The sequence below is a fragment of the Neomonachus schauinslandi genome, chromosome 15, assembly GCF_002201575.2.
Source record: "Neomonachus schauinslandi chromosome 15, ASM220157v2, whole genome shotgun sequence".
Taxonomy (NCBI): domain Eukaryota; kingdom Metazoa; phylum Chordata; class Mammalia; order Carnivora; family Phocidae; genus Neomonachus; species Neomonachus schauinslandi.
Window position 1 is genome coordinate 54774725 of NC_058417.1, and position 18881 is coordinate 54793605.

At 46.0% G+C, this 18881-nt stretch overlaps 1 protein-coding gene and 1 pseudogene across 1 annotated transcript in view; one reads left to right on the forward strand and one right to left on the reverse strand.

The window, feature by feature from the left end:
• Positions 1–18881, reverse strand: part of QRICH2 (glutamine rich 2) — a 32736-nt gene that overhangs the window by 13177 nt on the left and 678 nt on the right. Inside the window, exons 2-5 of the mRNA XM_044921400.1 lie at positions 17493–17552; positions 17016–17126; positions 476–1757; positions 1–295 (exon numbers count right to left, since the gene is read on the reverse strand). Coding sequence (XP_044777335.1) covers positions 1–295; positions 476–1757; positions 17016–17126; positions 17493–17552 — 1748 coding nt within the window. The remainder of the gene's footprint in view (positions 296–475; positions 1758–17015; positions 17127–17492; positions 17553–18881) is intronic.
• LOC110572515 lies at positions 4197–5620 on the forward strand (annotated as a pseudogene).

Here is an 18881-nt window from a genome sequence, read left to right on the forward strand (position 1 = left end):
TGACCTGCACCAGGTTGCACCAAACCACGCTGATCCATTCCAGGTTGCACCAAACCATGTCGATCCATTCCAAGTTGGACCTGATCATGCTGAGCTACTCCAGGTTCGGCCAAATCACGCGGACCTGTAACAGGTTGGACCAAACCACGCTGACCTGCACCAGGCTGCACTAAACCAGGATGACCTGTGCCAGGTTGGAATAAACCATGCTGATCCATTCCAATTTGGACCAAACCATGTTGATCCATTTCAGGGTGCACCAAAGCATACTGATCCATTCTAAGTTGGGCTGAATCTTGCTGACCCATTCCAGATTGTATCAAACCAGGCTGACCTGCACTAGGCTGTACCAAAACAGATGGATATACATTAGTCTGTACCAAATCAGATGGATATGCAACAGGTTGTCCCCAACCACTGGGATATGCACCAGGTTGTACCCAATCAGTTAGGTAAGCACCAGGCTGGACCAAACCACTTTGATCTGCACCAGGCTGAACCAAACCATGCTGACCTGCACCAGGCTGCACTAAACCACGCTGACCTGCACTAGGCTGCATCAAACCACGCTGACCTGCACCAGGCTGGACCAAACCACGCTGACCTGCACGAGGCTGCACTAAACCACGCTGACCTGCACCAGGTTGGGCCAAAGCAGCCTGATCTGTACCAGTTGGTGCCAAACTGCGTTGATCTGCCCCAGGCTGGATTATATCATGCTCCTCTGTACTAGGTTGAATGAACCCAGATGTTTCCAGGCTGGGCTGTATAAAACCTTGCTGATCTGCAGCAACTTGCATCAAACCAGGGGATACCAAGCCATGTTGATCTGTAAGATGTGGAACCAATCCATGTTGATCCATGCCAGGCAGTACTAATCCTTGTTGATCCATGCCAGATATTAAAAATCCATGCTGATCTATACTAAAGGGTACCAATCCATGCTGATCGACACCAGGCTGTTGGTCTGTGCCAGGAAGTACCATGCCATACTGATATGTGCTACGTGGAACCATACCAGGCTGAGCTGTACTAGGTAGTTCCACTCCTTGCTGTTTTGTGCCAGGTACCAATGGTGGCACCATGCCATACTGACCCATGCCAGGTGGTACCAAGCCCTGCTCATCCATTTCAGGTGGCATCATACCAAACTGACCCATGCTGAGGGGTACCACACCGTGTGGGTAAGTGCTAGGATGGTGCCATGCAAGCGGATCCGTGCCAAGTGGTCTTAATCCATGCTGAACTAGCCTGGGATAGATTTGACCCTGGCTTGGATACACCCCCCTATGCTGATCTGGGGATACTTGATGATGTTGATCTCTGGCCACAGTGGCTGCAGGTAAGTCCTGTTGAACTGGACCAGGGTGTGCCTCTTGTTCATCTTTTCTTAGATGGGCTAAGCTATGTGGCGGCAGCTCTCTTGTCCTGCGACGATCTGATTCTACTCTGAATTGGGACATAGACGGGTGATGGGACTTTGCCAGGCCACCTTCATCACGGGCCCTTGGGTGCTGTTCTCTACCCGGGACTGTAGTAGCAGAGACACCTCTGCTTCGTTCCCTGGTAACCCCTTCAGAGGGCTTTCCTATGCCACTGACTCCTGATAAGGTCTGATCTGAGCCATAACCACTGGGAAAATCCAGAGCTGGGTCAGCACTTGAGCGCTTGATGGGGACTCCACCTTGAAGTATATCATTTGATGTTACGGAAGTGCGCCCTTTGCGTTTAGGGAGTCCTGCTGTTGTCTCTGAGCTCTGGTTGAAGAGGAAGAAAGAAGACAGTTAACTACAAGTAGAAAGGACTCGCTCACTCTAAGACAAGAAAATCTGGGACATCTGACTAGGATGACTTAGGGCTTTTGGAAAAACACACCCTCTGGTCCCCAAAACTGGGCTGGACACAAAGACTTTGACATTCTTGAAGGATAGGTCTCCAAGGCTTTGAGAATCTGCACATTTGCAAATGACATCATAATATGTTAATCCCCCTCATAAAAGACAGCAGGAACACTACACAATACAAGCGATCTACTCCAACTATTGCTGGGTCTACAAATAAAAGACATGAGTAATTTATTAAGTTTAAAATATAAAGTTTGTCCCATCATTGGCCCATTGCCGATGGTAGAAGTATCACTGCAGGGCAAGTAAACCATATATCTGAAATGTAAATGCACAAACTCTAGGGCCCAGAAATTCCATAGATAAGATTTTCTCTAAGGACTCTTACAAAGGCTCCAGAACATACGTACAGAGTCTGCAGCACTGTTTATGAAAATAGGTTATCAGTAGGGGACTGATATATGTAGGGGGCACACCTATAAAGTAGAATACTAAGAATCTGTTAAAAAATTATGGACTATTTCCATTTCTAGCCCACATAGAATAACAGGAATTGGACCTCCTGTTTGTAACAACCAAAACCAAAAACCAAACCAAAACAAAACAAAAACCTCAAAACGATGAAATAGTGGTTTTCTAGACACTGGCTATCAGCTAGTAAAGGCTAGCAATCAATCCCTGAAAGAAGGGGAGACCAACTATGTGAGCCCTACTGTTGTCTCAGCTTACTGCCATTTCAATAGAGTCTTCAGGCTGCATTTCCAGGAGTGGGACTCCCTGAGTTGAGGGGACAGACCTGAGCATTCAGGGAGACTGAGACAAGAGCTCACAGGACAGAGTATGAGAAAGAAAGGAGAAACACAGGGACGCCTGGGGAGCTCAGTCGGTTGAGCGTCTGACTCTTGATTTTGGCTCAGGTCATGATCTCAGAGTCCTGGCATCGGTCCCTGTGTCAAACTCCGAACTCAGCGGGGAGGGGGAGTCTGCTTGAGGATTCTCTCTCCCTCTCCCTCTGCTCCTTCCCTGGCTCATGTTCTCTCTCTCACTCTCAAATAAATACATAAATCTTAAAAAAAAAAAAAAGAAAAGAAAAGAAAAGAGAGAGAGAGAGAGAAAGAGAGATACACATAGAGAGGATTCAGGAGATCTGTAGAGAGTCCTCTCTGGGTGTTCAGCACAGAAATGATCAGCATGTATATGTGAGGAAACTACCCAAGGTTGGGAAAAGAGCCATCTGCAAGGCTGGAGGGAACAGTGCCCAGACTCTCCCAGGGTTGGGAACAGTGCCTGTTTCTATCAGCCAGTTTGGAAAAAACTCAATTCAGGAGAGTACTCAGAAAGGTGTTACCTCAGAAGTGGAGAATAATCGGCTCTACACTGAACACTGCTATGGACCCACTAAAAAAAATCAACCATGGGCGCCTGGGTGGCTCAGTCGGTGAAGCGCCTGCCTTCGGCTCAGGTCATGATCCCAGAGTCCTGGGATCAGGTCCCGCGTCGGGCTCCCTGCTCGGCGGGAAGCCTGCTTCTCCCTCTCCCTCTGCCCCTCCCCATGCTTGCGCCTCTCCCTCTTTCTGTCTCTCTCAAATAAATAAGAATCTCTTAAAAAATCAATGGAACAAAATATACAGTAAAAGAGGGGCGCCTGGGTGGCTCAGATGGTTAAGCGTCTGCCTTCGGCTCAGGTCATGATCCCAGGGTCCTGGGATCGAGTCCCACATCGGGCTCCCGGCTCAGCGGGGAGCCTGCTTCTCCCTCTGACCCTCTCCCCTCTCATGCTGTTTCTCTCTCGCTCACTCTCTAAAAAATAAATAAAATCTTTAAAAAATATATATATATACAGTAAAAGAAACAACAAGGGAATTAAAACGGTACACTAGAGTACACTTATTTAACACAAAGGAGACAAAACTGAGGAATGGAGGAACAGGAAAGACAAGATATATAGAAAACAAAAAGCAAGTGGAAGAAGTAAACCTACTTTATCAGTAATTAAATACTCCAATCAGAAGACAGAGATTTGCAGAGTGGATTTAAAAACATGATCCAGGGCGCCTGGGTGGCTCAGTCGTTAAGCATCTGCCTTCGGCTCAGGTCATGATCCCAGGGTCCTGGGATCAAGCCCCGCGTCGGGCTCCCTGCTCCTCGGGAAGCCTGCTTCTCCCTCTCCCACTCCCCCTGCTTGTGTCCCCTCTCTCGCTGTGTCTCTCTCTGTCAAATAAATAAATAAAATCTTTTAAAAAAAGTAAATAAAAATTAAAAACATGATCCAGGGGGCCCACACTCACTGTGTGCAACCTTTTCTTTTTGGGCCTGGAGGCCCATGAGACCCTCTCCATGGACTAGGCAGCCATGGCCAGCACTCGCATGTGCGTCCTGGTGGTAGGAGTGCTGCTGGCCCAGGACATATTCACCTGGAAGAGAAACATGAGGCAGAAGCCCAAGATCACTGAGATGCCTGTATCCAAGCCCTGCATCTCTGGATGCTGCTTCCTGTCTGTGCTGCAGCTCTAGGACAACCAAGAACAGAAGAACTCGGAGTGCCTTGGAGGACAACTGAATAACCAAGAAGTGACTCATTAAGAATCTGCTGTGTGTGTGTGAAAACGAGGTCAAAATTCCAAAAAGCTCAGTTCACATCAAGACCCCATAAGAGAAGAAATTATCTGTGGTCTTATCAAAGAAGGACCTGTCACCTTTCAGATAATAATAGACTTTGGCATGACACTAAGCAGATTTTTCTACAAAGGGAAAGGATGCCCAACATGTCATAATAGCATTGACAAGTATAAGCTGCTTACAGATGGAGGCCAAAAAGTATTACTACAACTAAAGGAAAAAGACTATGCTAGTAAAATGGATCCTGTTCCTCCAACAGAAGAGAAGTACCCTTATATGGTTCAACAGTGACCTAAATCACAGGGTTTGCTTGTTGAACAAGCTCTACCAAAAGCCAAACTGAAAGAAATTACGGCAGAATCTGATGTATGTTCAAGGAAGGATACGAGAATGTCTTCAATAAGCTCCAACAACACAGTCTCCCTGTGTTCAAACTTTCAGCTGGTATGGGTGATGTACTAGAAGAAGTTATCCCTCAGGCTGGTGTTGATCATCCAAACGTCAGAGTCGTGACTAACTCCATGGATTCTGATGAAAATGGGGTGTTCAAAAGACTTAAAGGAGAACTAGTTCATGAATTAAATAAACATGGTAGGGCTTTGAACAACACAGAACATCTCGAATCAACCATAAGACAGTAACAACACAACTCTGCTGGGAGACTCCCAAGGAGGCTTGAGAATTGCAGACGGACTAGCCAATGTTGAACACATTCTAGAAACTGGATATCAAAATGATAGAGTAGATGAGCTTTTAGAAAAGTACATGGAGGGGCACCTGGGTGGCTCAGTCATTAAGCGTCTGCCTTCGGCTCGGGTCATGGTCCCAGGGTCCTGGAATGGAGTCCCGCATTGGGCTCCCTGCTCGGCGGAGAGCCTGCTTCTCCCTCTCCCTCTGCTTGCTGCTCCCCCTGCTTGTGTTCCTGCTCTTGCTATCTCTCTCTGTCAAATAAATAAATAAATAAAATCTTTAAAAATAAAAAAATAATAAAAAAGAGAAAAGTACATGGACCCTTATGATATTGTTTCAGTAAAAGATGAATATTGGAGATAGCCAACACTGTCTTACAGAAACTTCTGTAAGCAAGCATTCTTTAAGACCTCTTTCCTGTGGATGCAACTGATACAAGAACTGCTTATCCATTCATCTTGCTCAGAAACTCTTATTTATAATATATTCTTGCCCTTGAAATTTTCCTTTGCATTACTGAGTATCTTGAGACACACTGAACCCATCAACTGGAAGCTCCTCTTTCTTCGCCTCTCTCAATACAGTCCTCACCACACTTTTTGACAGATTAAAAAAAAAAAACAAAACCCAAAGAACCTTAAAGCCAAAATTTGAAAAATAACTCCTCTAACTTTTCCAAAATGAGTTTTGTAGTTTATGTTATCACAAAGTTTTTTTTAAAGGATTTTATTTATTTATTTGAGAGAGTGAGTAAGTGAAAGAGAGCACAAGCAGGGGGCTGGGGGAGCAGCAGAGGCAGAGGGAGAGGGAGAAGCAGACTCCCCGCTGAGCAAGGAGCCTGATGTGGAACTCCATCCAAGGATCCTGGGATCATGACCTGAGCCCAAGGCAGATGCTTAACCAACTGAGCCACCCAGGCACCCCACCACAAAGTTTTTTAGGGCCTTTTTTATACTGGCAAAGTTTGTAGAAGTTAAAAAGAAGTTTTATGAAATGGTGACATGATGTGCATGGCTTTAAGTTTTGCTCTTTTTATAATTTGGGTGAATTATGCTGATGGCATAACCATCTCCTGATATTGTGTTATGTGTGATTATTTTGTTTTGGGAACATTAATATTTACCATAAAATATTGGCACTTGGCGCTTGAAAAAAACTCTTGGTATCCATATGTCACTAATCATTACAAAATGTTCTGTAGTGAAGCACTGATAATAAACATGAAATGAAAAGCAAAACTAAAAAACAAAACTCACACATGATCCGACTATATGCTGTCTTTAAGAGACATACGTTAGAAAAGAAAGAAACAGGTAGAAAGTGAAAGGATAGAAAAAATAAACCATGCATACAGTAATCAAAAGAGAGCTGGGGGTGGCGCCTGGCTGGATCATCTGGTGGAGCAAGCGACTCTCGATCTCAGGGTTGTAAGTTTGACTCCCACGTTGAATACAGAGATTACTCAAAAAAAAAAAAAAAAAAAAAAATAAAAAACAAAAGTTGAAAAAAAAAAAAAAAAAAAAAAAAAAAAAAAAAAAAGAGCAAGAGAGAAGTGGAGTGGCTGTACTAACATCAGACAACATTGTTAATAGAGACAAAAAAAGACATTTTATACTGATAAGAGAGTCAATTCATTAGAAAGACATAATAGTTTTACAAATATATATGAACCGAGCAATAATGCCCTAACAAACATAAAGAAAACCTGACAGAATTAAAGGGAGAAACAGACAATTCAACAATAATAGTTGCAGACTTTAATACCCCATTTTTGATGGGGATAGAACAAAGAGGCAGAAGATCAACAATAAAATAAAAGACTTGAACCACAGACCAACGGGACCAGCAAACATCTGCAGAACACTCCACCCAACAAGATCTGTATAAACACCCTTGCGTGCACACACAACATTTTCCACAACAGACCATATGTTAAGGCCACTAGAAAACAAAATGAAACACAAAAGCACAGGAAAAATAAAGATGTTTTCAAACATATAAATACAAGCTGAAATTCATCAACAGCAAGACTCACACTACAAGAAATGTTGAGCGAAATCCTTCAGGCAGACTGGAAATGTTTTTCTTGACTCAAATCCCTTTGAAAGATAATTGACTGAACAGAACAAGAACAATGTATTGTGGGGTTTATAACAAATGTAGAAGTAAAATGCATGACAACAATCGCATAAAGCAGGCGTTGGCAAACAATGGCCCATGGGCCAAGTCCATCCCATCATCTGTTTTCGTTTTTGTTTTTTTTTAAAGATTTTATTTATTTATTTGAGAGAGAGAATGAGACAGAGAGAGAGAGAGCATGAGAGGGGGGACGGTCAGAGGGAGAAGCAGACTCCCTGCCGAGCAGGGAGCCCGATGTGGGACTCGATCCTGGGACTCCAGGATCATGACCTGAGCCGAAGGCAGTTGCTTAACCAACTGAGCCACCCAGGCGCCCCCCATCATCTGTTTTTGTAAATGACATTTTACTGGGACACAGGCAAACTCATTCATTTCTGGATTGTTCATGGTTGCTTTCACGCAATGACAACGGAGTTGAGCAACTGTGACAAAGACCATATGACCCACAAAACCTAAAATATCTACTTGGCTCCTTCACAAAAAGTTTGCTGACCCCAGAAATAAAGGCACCTGGAAATATTTTATTATCAAGTCCTTATACTATTTGTGAAGTGGTATAATATCGCTTGAAGGTGGATTGTGATAAGTTAAAGAGGTATAAATCTATAAACCCTAAAGCAACCACTCAAATAACAAAGATGTGTATCTATTAAGCCAACAAAGGAGGTTAAAAAACAAAAACACTCAAATAATACCAAAGAAGTAGAAAAAAGAAGGAAAAAGGAACAAAAAGCAGATGGAACAAATAGAATCCTAATAGGGTGACAGATTCAACCCTAATTATATCAATAATCACATTAAATGTAAATGATCAAAACAGCCTGACTAAAAAAGCAGAGATTGTCAGGGGTCCCTGGGTGGCTCAGTTGGCTAAGCATCTGACTTTGACTCAGGTCATGATCTCAGGGCCCTGGGATTGAGCCCCATGTTGGGCTCCCTACTCAGTGGGGAGTCTGCTTCTCCCTCTCCCTCTTCCTCTTCACGCCCCTCCACCTCTGCTTGTGCTCACACACATTCTCTCTCTCAAATAAATAAATAAAAATTTTTTTTAATTAGAGATTGTCAGATTAGTTAAAAAAGCAAGACCAACTATACGCCACTTACAAGAAAAAAATTTTATATAGAGAGACACAGATAGGTAAAACAAAAAAGAATGGGAGAAGATACACCATATTCATACTTGTAAAAGAAAAAAAAAGCTGGAATCATTATATTAATATTAGACAAGGTAGATTTCAGAGCTAAGAATATCACTAGGGATAAAAAGGTCATTTCTTGGGACGCCTGGGTGGCTCAGTAGGTTAAGCGTCTGCCTTCGGCTCAGGTCATGCACGATCCCAGGGTCCTGGGATTGAGTCCTGCATCCGGCTCCTTGCTCAGCGGGGACCCTGCTTCTCCCTCTGCCTGCAGCTTCCCCTACTTGTGCTCTTTCTCTCTCTCTCTCCTTCTTACAAATAAATAAAATCTTTTTTTTTTTTAAAGGTCATTTCTTAACATAAGGAGATCAATTCATCAAGAGGGCATAACAATCCTATATGTCATGTCTCTGCACCTAATAATGGGGCTTCAAAACATGTCAAGCAAAGCCTGATAGACCTACAAGGAGATATGGACAAATCCACAGTTATAGTCAGAGATTTCAGTACCTTTATCTTGCTAATTGACAAGCAGGCAGAAAATCAGCAAGGACATTGTATTCATTTTCTGGAGCTGCTGTAACAGACTTGGTGACTTAAACAACAGAAATGTATTGTCTCCCAGCTCTGGAGGCCCGAAGTTCGGGATCCAGGTGTCTGTAGGGTTGGTTCTTTCTAAAGCTGTGAGGGAGAATCTGGCCTCTGGTGGCCTCAGGCATTCATTGATGGCTGTCTTCTCCCTACCATTTATGGGCAATCGTCTTCTCTTTCCATGTGTCTTGTCTTTCCGTCCCAATTTCCCCTTTTTATAAAGACTCACTTATTTTGGATTAGGGCCCACCCTAATGGCCTCATCTTAACTTGATCATCTGCAAAGACCCATTTCCAAATAAGGTCGCATTTACAGGTACTGGGAGTTAGGACTTCAACACCTTTTGGGAGGGGTGGGGAAGGACACACAATTTAACCCTAACAGATACAGTAAACTTGTCAACACTATAACCTACTTAACCCGATTGACATTTATAGGATACTTTCCCCAACAACAGCAGAGGACACATTCTCAAGCGCACACAAAACATTTATCACAATAGACCATATTCTGGGCCATAAAATATACATCCATCAATCTAAAAGGATTCAAGTTGTACAAATTATATTCTCTGACCACAGTGGAATTAAATTAGAAATGGGTGACAGAAAGATCCCTGGAAAATCCCCAAATATTTAGAAACAAAATAACAGACTGCTCAATACATCATGGATGAAAGAAGAAATCAAAAGGGATATAAGAAAGTATTTTGAACTAAATACCAGAACTTGAGGGATGCTGCTAGAGCAATACTTAGGGACATATTTATAGCACTAAATGCCAATACTGAAATAGAAAAGAGTCTCAGCTTGCACTTCAAGAAACTAGCAAAAGAAGAGCAAATTAAACCCAAAGCAAGCGGGCGCCTGGGTGGCTCAGTCGGTTGAGCGACTGCCTTCGGCTCAGGTCATGATCCCGGGGTCCTGGGATCGAGTCCCGCGTCGGGCTCCCTGCTCTGCGGGTAGCCTGCTTCTCCCTCTCCCACTCCCCCTGCTTGTGTTCCCTCTCTCGCTGTGTCTCTCTCTGTCAAAAAAAAAAAAAAAAACTTTAAAAAAAAAAAAAAAAAAAAAAAACCCAAAGCAAGCAGAAGAAAGGAAATAATGAAGATCAGAGCAGAAAACAATGGAGAGAAAACAACAAAGAAAATCAATAAAATGAAAAACTATTTGAGTAAATCAATGTAATTGATAAACCTCTAGACAGACTGATGAGGAATTAGAGAGAGAAGAGACACAAATTACCATCAGGAATGTCATCAAGGAAATACAAACTAAAACATGATACCACTACGCGCCTATCAGTATGGTCAAAATCTGGAACACTGACTAATTCAGCAAATGCTGACAAGGATCTGGAGCAGCAGGAACTCTCATTCATTGTTGGTGGGGATGCAAAATGGCACAACCACCGTGGAAGACAGTTGGCGGCTTCTTATAAACAACTAAACACACTCTTTCTATATACCAGCAATCACAATCCTTGGTATTCACCCAAAGGAGTTGAAAACTTATGTCCACACAAAAACCTGCACACAGATGCCAACAGCAACCTTACTCATAATTGCCAAAACTTGGAAGCAACCAAGATGCCCTTCAAGTAGGTGAATGGATGAACAACAAATTGTGGTCCATCCCAGACCACGGGATATGATACAGCACTAAAAAGAAATGAGCTATATCGAATCATGAAAAGACATGGAGGAAACGTGAATGCACAGTGCTAAGTGAAAGAAGCCATCATACTGTAGGATTCCAACTGTACGCGACATTCTGGAAAAGGCAAAACTATGGAGACAGTGGAAGGATCAGTGGCTGCGAGTGGGGAGGGAGGAACGAAGAGGCAGAGCACAGAGGATTTTTAGGGCCGAAAAACTACTGTGTATGGTACTATCATGGTGTGTCCATGCCATTACACGTTTGTCCAAACTCATAAATTGTACAACACCAAGAGTGAAGCTTGATTAAAACTATGGACTCTGAGTGACATTATGTGTCCTTGTAGGTTCACCAGTTGTAACAAATGTACTGCTCCGATGAGGGACGTTGTTAGTGGGGAAAGTTATGTGTGTGTATATGGGCAGAAGGTATAAGGGAAACCTCTATACCTTCTACTCCATTTCTTTAAATTTATTTATTTTTAAGATTTTATTTATTTATTTGAGAGAGAGAACAAGCAGGGGAAGGAGCAGAAGGAGAAGCAGACTCCCTGCTGAGCAGGGAACCCCAATGTGGGGCTCAATCCCAGGACCTTCAGATCATGACCTGAGCTGAAGGCAGATGCTCAACCCACTGAGCCACCCAGGTGTCCCTTTAAACTTACTATGTATTTATTTATTTTAAGGAAGCTCCATGCCCGATGTGGGGCTTGAACTCACAACCCTGTGATCAATTGTCACTGCTCCACTGACTGAACCAGCTAGGTGCTCCTATACCTTCTACTCAGTTTTGCTGTGAATCTAAAACTCTAAAAACAAAGTCTTGTTTTTTTTAAGTCAAATTTTAAATGCAGGGAGGGGGGATGTCTCTCCATGAGCCACAGCTATAGCAGTTTCCCCACTACCCCCTTTTAGGCATATCTAATCCTGACCAGAGGCTGTGTTGTGATCCCCATCACAGTCATTTTTTTTTTTTAAGATTTTATTTATTTATTTGAGAGAGAGAGAATGAGAGAGAGAGCAAGCACATGAGAGGGGGGAGGGTCAGAGGGAGAAGCAGACTCCCTGCCGAGCAGGGAGCCCGATGCGGGACTCGATCCAGGGACTCCAGGATCATGACCTGAGCCGAAGGCAGTCGCTTAACCAACTGAGCCACCCAGGCACCCCCCATCACAGTCATTTTTTAGTCAGGATCCAGGTTCCAATGATTATAATCTTTTTTTTTTTTTAATTTTTTAAAAGTAATCTCTACCCTCAGCGTGGGACTCGAACTCACAATCCCAAGATCTAAGAGTTGCGTGTTCTACTGACTGAGCCAGCCAGCCCCCACCCCCGGCCCACCCAATGCTTCTAATCTTAAATGTCACCTGCAGTGACCAACCTCTGTAAAGCCACAAACACACAGCTGTTGGTAGGGGACTCTGGCCAGGGTGAGACTGGCACCACCCCAGGGTGACTGTGGACTCCCTGGACACCGGAAGACCTTGAAATCTCAGCAAAACAATTTCTTACTACTCACAAAGAACCTACAAGATCCCAGGAAGCAGGAAAGATTTACAACCTCTTCGGACCTCACCCAGTCAGAGCCTTCCAGGTTGGGGGCACGGTACCTCCCCCTGAGGTCCAAAGCTGCCTCACTGGTAAGACTTACTGGCCCAGCTCTGGGACTAGTTGATGCTGCCCCAAAATCACTGAACAAAAACACTAGCTCAGGGTCCTAGATTCCTTTACTACTCTTGTAGAGCAAGTTACCACTAATGTAGACATCGAAAACAGCACGAGTTTATTATCTCAGTTTCCGTGGGTCACGAGTCTGGTCTTGTTTTATCGGGTTCGCTGTTGGGACCTCAGCTGCAATCCAGGGTAAGCTGCGGCCTTATCTGAGGCTCAGGGTTGTTGCCCGAATTCAGCTCCTCATGGCTGGAGCTCTTACCTCCTAGAGCCCACTCTCAATCCCAGCCACGCGACCCCCTCTCCATAGGGGCCACCCTCTGGTTTCACTTTCTCAAGGAGGGCTCGCCTGATTAGGTCAGGACCACCCGATCCCTCCTTTGATTAAAGTTGGAAGTCAATTTATTAACAACCTGATTATGGGAGAGATGCCCCACCATATCCGCAGGTTCTACCCACAACCCGAGGGGATTATATGTGTGCACAACAGAGGGTGGGAATCTTAAAGCAAGTCTTAAAAGACACTCCAAGAAGCAACTGCTGTGGACTTTGTGTCCAGGTTATTGCCCGACACTCAGAAACAAGAGTAACAGAAAATGGCAGGAGAGTGCTGCTAAACCTCCCTGACTAGCCAGTCATTCACCAACTGCCCCAAGAGGAAGAAGGGGACTGTATTAATATGTTCCAGATGGCTGCCCTGACAAATTACCCCGCAGCTTAGTGGCTTCAAACAACACGAACAGTTCAAAAGGTCAGAATCCCAGAGCTAGTTGCATTGGGCTGAAGTCAAGGTGACGGGCAGGGCTGGCGATGGCGTGGGCTCTCGGCACAACCCGCGTCCCCTCTCCTCCGGCTTCTTAAGAGTGGCTTGTGTCCGCGTCGCTCCAGTCTCTGCTTCTGTGGCCGCATCGCCTCCCCCTCTTCTGTGGTCGAATCTCCTGCCTCCCTCTCATCGGTACCTTTGTGATCCCAACACCGGGCCCACCCAGATGATCCAGAACCAGCCCCCATCTCACGATCCCTAACTACTTCACGTCTGCTGAGTCCCCTTCTCCGTGTAAACCGACATTATTCAGCTTACCACGGTGACTAAAAGCAAAGTCACGGTTTTACAGAATGCACAAAAGTTAGCGATGCTAGAAAAATGGACATAACAGCTACAGGGGTGGGGGAGGGGGTGGAATGAGGTTTTAGAAAAGTTGGCTGTTTTTGTTGCTGGCATTCGAGGACACCCACATTGTTTCTGAGGATCATGGGAACTGAAAGTCATGAGTGCCCGAGCTGACCTCCTAATGGGAACCGTGCTTCGGACTCATCCGGATTTCTAAACAACAAACTGGAACTACACAGCCCCCTTCCAGCTGGGAAAACCCGGAACCCAGCCCTCTATTGCTCTGTCCCTCACACCCCACACCAACAAGCCAGGGATTTTGGAGGCAGTGATGCCAGGTGCTCTATGTTAAGACAACTTCTCAACTCTTGCACCTTCCAAGATGGTCAACCTCGTGGGACTTTCCTATCAAAGAGTGCCTCGTGCCATCTCTCCTTATTTCAGCAAGCCCAAGGTGGTGTCATTTAAAATGTACCACCAATTTCCAAACCCCTAAGACAAGGAATATGCTGCCAATTAATTACAAAACATCAACTCAAAGATACAACCTGATTTCGGAGACACTAAAACGTGAGGGAAAAAATTTTTGAAAAACAATACAATGTGAGGGGAAATATACATCTTTGAATCAATGGGTTTATTTTGAGTCAAAGTACAGTTAAGCCCCTCCTTTCCTGCGAACCTGTTAGGTTGTGATCTGAACAATGAGAATGTACGATGAGCTCCTCTCTACACAGGATGGATCTCGCGCTTCCTCCTGAGCTGAAGCTTTCTATCCTTTCTGCCTTAAATGAGATTCCCTCCAAGCATGGAACCTGCTATTTCCATGACCCCAAGACACCATAAAATGTTTATTTCTATTTCCCTGGGGATGTGCCATGGGATGGCCAGGCAGATGGAAGTAGGGTGACTCTTGTGAAGCCCCTTCCTAAACTGCTCCACTGTTCTTTGGGTTCTGAAGCCCAAGATATCTAAATGGTGATCACAACTGAACAGAGGATCACCTACCCTCAATGGAATCCTGAAAATAAGTTTTAATTTTGGCTACTTTATAAAGTAGAGGCCACAAGGCTTCGAAGAGAAAATGCCCTTTACCTCGGACATGCTATTTCTGCAAGAGATCATCTGTGCTCAAGGTGTGTGGACCCGGTGAAATTGTCACTGAAAGATTCTTCCATTGTTACGCCCATCGCCATGGCTCTAGCTGGAGACTCAGATGCATCACCTTGATGACGGGAAAGTGAAGCAGCTTTTTCTTCCCTTAAGCAAGTTTGGATTAGCGTGCTAAGGTTGGTTGGCTCTTCCTGGTTATGGTGTGCCTTTCATTCTTTCTGACCCTTAGAAGTAGCACGCGGAGGGGGAGGGGAGGCAGACGGAGAAGCATCATGGTCATCTTTGTGCATATGCGCAAAGTTGTGGAGAACGCCCTGCTGCCCATCAGGATCCACGCTTGGAAAGCACTGGTCTGTGTCCTCACGTGCACTCACGTCCTGGGACGGGCATCTTCCACCTCAGTTCTGAGCTCCTGGAACTGAGGCTGCTACGTGTGTGCTTGCAGCCTTCCTCCTCCAGGTGGAAACACAACACCCTTCCCGAGTCCGGCGTTCCAGAGACGGGATTTACTCCTCTGCGCTGATCACCCCCATACTCACCGTCCTAGCTTCTGTCCTGACCCTCTACTTATGACGTGGGCAGATGGTGCATCTCTCCGTTGCCTGAGAGCTACCACCCCTCTGCCAAAACACTCGGTCGACCTTAAGAATGCTGAGTCTCGAAATCCTAATCTCCTATTTATGTTAAAGGGTTCCACCAACAGGGCCAGAAACATTGGTCTCCAAGCGTGTTTGTTTTATATTCTCAGCTCCAGACGGTGAAACTCTCCACTGTGTTCATGATGGTCTGTGCAGCGGCTGAACTTGTCATTGCCATAGCTTGTTCTCTTGCTTCTCAAGAATCTTTGAATATTTGGGCGCCTGGGTGGCTCAGTTGGTTAAGCGACTGCCTTCGGCTCAGGTCATGATCCTGGAGTCCCTGGATCGAGTCCCACATCGGGCTCCCTGCTCGGCGGGGAGTCTGCTTCTCCCTCTGACCCTCCTCCCTCTCATGCTCTCTGTCTCTCATTCTCTCTCTCTAAAATAAATAAATAAAATCTTTATAAAAAAAAAGAATCTTTGAATATTTATATTTATTCTCCTTTGTTCCTGGGGCTGTTGACAATTCTGAGCAACTGTCAAAAAACAGACACTTTCTTACCTCTGGAGAAGTGAAAGTGTCTAAAGGGGCTTCTGTCATGCTTATTTCTAGGTCTGGCAGGTGTCCTGCCGGCACCCTAAAAAAATGTGTAGTTCACTCAAAACACGATACTGCTATGTGTAAAGAGCTTTGGCTTAAAAAAAACAAAACAGCGAAAGCAGAGGCAACCTTTTTCTAGGCCATTCCTTTTGCTTGCAGGGTCCTTCTGATGCTGCTTTCCTCTGAAGATGCCCCCCGCCCCATTCAAAAAGCAATCTTAGAGACCAGCAGGGTGTCTTTTGTATCCACGTGATATTTGACGTGCCCCAGATGGCCACTTGGTGGCGCCAAAAGGTCTACTCTCTTCCCCATGTTGGTGTGGGTACTGGGGGGTGAAACTTTTTGAGTAACCCAGAGGCACAAAGCCAGAAGAGGAATAGCCAGACCAAAAGGGCAGCTGATCCTCGTCCTCGAGGGCCATTTGATAATACCCATTTTATTCAGATAGAGAAAGGGTGGGGATCTGAAAACGATTTGGAGAGCACCTTGGTGGCTCCGTCATAAGCGTCTGCCTTTGGTTCAGGTCATGATCCTGGGGTCCTGGGATTGAGCCCTGCATCAGGCTCCTTGCTCAGCGGGGAGTCTGCCTCTTCCTGCCCCTCCCCCCCGCTCGTGCTCGTACTCTCTCTCTCTCCCTCCCTCTCACTCTCAAATACATAAATAAAATCTTAAAAAATAATAAAAATGATTTAGTTATCCTGTGCACTGCCCTGGGACGGACAGATGCATGCATACACTCGTGTGTCAAAGTCATCAACACAGGGCCCCCTAACGACATTTTATTCCCAAGGTTGGTTATCTCTGTCCACTAAGCATAAAGGGACTCAGGCATTTCAGACCAGACTGTAAGGAACTTTGAAAAGCTACAAAAGCAAATAAAAACCTCACTCAGGTACCGTTTTCCATCCAATTGGAAAAAATTGGGTACAGACAGTGTTGGTGGGGACTCAAGAAACACATTCTCTCCCACGTTGTTGGGGAGGGTCTAAATTAGAACCATATCTGTGGAAGACAGTTTGGCAAAAGTGAGCCGAATCACAAATCTGCATTCCATTTCTAGGAATATACCCTATGGAATATGTTTGCACACGTGAATGTCACATTGGAGCATGGTTTATTCTAAGACTGGAAAAAACACTTAAAACATCCATAATAGGAAGCATGAAATTATGAACATCCACACAATGGAATACTGTGCAGTAGCAAAGACGGAGAGGTCCAGGGGAGCCCCACCCGAAACCAGTGCCCAGGTCCCCAATTTGTTCACCCCTTGTGAGGCCTTCCAGCCATCCGTAATCGCTTGTTCCAGCTCCTCCCAGGTGACCATGGTGACTTCTTCTCCAACAGGCATCAAACTCATCTTCCGGCTCACTAGGTCCTGATAGTAATAGACAGCATGCAGGCAGACAGACAGACAAACAGACACACACACCCCAAGCTTAATCCCAGAAAGCTTTAGGAACAGAACTGAGCTAACAGAATCCACAGCCCTAGTCCTGAGGAGAAGTCACTGTCCTTCAAGTGACCAGTGAGATTTGGGCAGCCAGTTTCCTGTCATATGTGGGCCCCTAGTGGGATACTGGGCAGGGATGGAAAGGATTTCCCCTCAATCCAGGGATAGTGCCCAGAGGGACAGAGGGCCTCACCCAACTTTGGAGGGACACAGACATCTGGGGTGGGAGTCTGGACATCCTCCCCTACTGCCCGCTTGAGGGCCCTTTGTTACAGAACTCGCCCATATTACCAGGAATTCATCCCGTTCTCTGACTATCTTCTCTAGTACATCAATCCGTTGGAGGGCTTTCTGGAAGAAAAGTTCAGAGATGGAGGATCAAAACAGCCCCTCCTGTGGCCCCTACACATACAAACACACACACACACACAGGGAAGAAGAAGAAAGGCGGTGTGTGGATCTTACAGGAGCAGGGAGTAGAGAGGGGGCTGCTAAGTCAGCTAAATTGTTTTCTTTCCAGCCAACAAGAGGCAGGAAAGTGAGGTGTGGTGGGGGACAGCGTGCCAAGAGCAAATGCTAACCCAGGGGTGGGAACCTTTGCTCCCGGAATTCACTTCATCCTACCCATGATCGAAACATTCTGGCACTACAGAATGAGGCTGACCTCGCCTCTCAAGGACAAAAATGATCAGGTCCTTCAAGGGTGTCTGAATGGCTGTGTGGTTTAAAGAGAAAAGCATCCCAAAAGAACCAAAACAAGGGCCACCTGGGTGGCTCAGTCGGTTAAATGTCTGCCTTCTGCTGGGGTCATGATCCCAGGGTCCAGGGATCGAGTCCCACATCGGGCTCCTCGCTCAACGGTGAGTCTGCTGCTTCCCCTGCTTGTTCGTGCACTACCAAAACAAATTGCTAAACTTAAGTTTTTCCATATGACTTCTGCAAACCTCCAGAAAGTAGGAATCTAAAGGTAAAACAAGCCCTTGGTCAAAAAATCAATCAATCAATCAATCAAAAAACACCACACTTCGAAAAGAAAAGCTTCCCAGGGCAAAGGTGAGTCCCACTTGGGGCTCAAGGCCTGGGATGAAGGGCAGAACGGAGGCAGGGGCCCCCCGTGGCCTCCCTCAGCCTCTCCCTGGGCTTCTTCCTAACTGCCCCTCCCCCTCCCTCCAGCTCTAAGCCCCTGGGTGGCTTCCGGAGAGCCTGAAATAAGAGCACTGCCTAGTGCTTTGGGGCCCTACTGTTCATCTGAAGGGGGTTCTACTTCTTTCTCCAAGAAAACAAAGATCCAAGTGAAGGTGTGGCTGGGGGTCTGAGAAGGGGCAGCGGAGTGCTAAGGACAGGCACTGCATGGGAAGGGGGCGACTCCGCGATCCGCCAGGTGGGGTCCCCGCCGTCCCTCACCGCAAGGCTCGACTCCGGGAGCTCCTGCGCCTTTTCCTGGGCTTCTTTGAGGGTTTTCACGTCCTCCACTACATCGTGCAGCAGCTCCATGGCCTGCAAGGTGGACACGGGGCCGTTCCGAGGCCTGGCGCGCCCGCGCCTCCCGGCTCCCGCCGCCTCCATTCCCGCCCCCGGGGAGCGGCCTGTGGGCGCCGCCCCCCCCCCCCCCCCCCCCCCCCCCCCCCCCTCCAGGCCCCGGAGCTGCTGCACGATGTAGTGGAGGACGTGAAAACCCTC